Below are 996 nucleotides of genomic sequence, written 5' to 3'. Positions count from 1 at the left end.
AACCACTACACTGGTCAAGAAATAGAACATTTACCGACACTCCAAAAGGCCCTCTGATGTCCACTTTTACCTCTTCCAGAAAGTAACCACTATCCTGACTTCTACCACTATTGATTAGTTTTACCTGTTTTTGAATTTTATATGAGTGGACTCAAAGAGTAGGTATTCTTTTGTGTCTAGCTTCTTTATTCAATACTATGTTTGTAAGGTTTCATCCATTTTGTAAGTAACTTGTTCATTTTCATTGCTATGCAATATTCTATTATATGAATATACCACAATATATCTATGCTACTGTTGGACATTTGGGTTGTTTGCAGTTTGGGGATAGTGTTAATAATTCTGCTCTTAACAGATGCACACATTTCTGTGGTTTTCTTCCTAGAGGTGGAGCTGGGTCATAGGGTATACGTATGTTTACTTTTAGAAGATTATGCTTTCCAAATTGGTTATAACAAATTATACCCCCACTCTTAGTGTATGAGATTTCCTACTACAGCATTACCCTTACTACCTCTTGGCATCATCAGTCTTTGTAGTTTTAGCCATTCTCATATATGGTGATATCTCCATGAGATTTTAATTTGCATTTTCTTCACAGCAAATAATACTACTTTTTCATGTTTATTGGCCATTTTGGTATGATCTTATAAAGTGCCTATTCTAGTCAGTCTCTTGTCTGGTTTTCATTTGGTTTATCTTTTGCTTGATGATATATAGAAGTCATTTATATACTATGGATAAAACCTTTTTTTTGGTAAATTCTTTTTTTCTTTAAACTTTTACATAGATGGAATGAATGGCTGAATTATGACATATACATTCCTGATCTTCCTCGTGCTGCTCGACTCTGCCTTTCCATTTGCTCTGTTAAAGGCCGCAAGGGTGCTAAAGAGGTAAAGTATTTCAGAAGGAACCACTACTTTTACCTCTAAAAACTTTTACTAATTATACTGCTGAATGAAATTTTTCACAAAATGGATGTTATTTTTTCTT

At 33.6% G+C, this 996-nt stretch overlaps 1 protein-coding gene across 1 annotated transcript in view; it reads left to right on the top strand.

Moving 5' to 3' along the window:
• Nucleotides 1–996, top strand: part of PIK3CA (phosphatidylinositol-4,5-bisphosphate 3-kinase, catalytic subunit alpha) — a 36443-nt gene that overhangs the window by 13252 nt on the left and 22195 nt on the right. Inside the window, 1 exon segment of the mRNA XM_012639323.1 lies at nucleotides 791–983. Within this exon segment, the coding sequence (XP_012494777.1) occupies nucleotides 791–983 (193 nt within the window).

This window comes from Propithecus coquereli, unplaced genomic scaffold (assembly GCF_000956105.1).
Source record: "Propithecus coquereli isolate 6110/MARCELLA unplaced genomic scaffold, Pcoq_1.0 Scaffold14, whole genome shotgun sequence".
NCBI lineage: Eukaryota > Metazoa > Chordata > Mammalia > Primates > Indriidae > Propithecus > Propithecus coquereli.
Note: the sequence above shows the minus strand (reverse complement) of the source record. Positions and strands in the feature narration are given on the sequence as shown.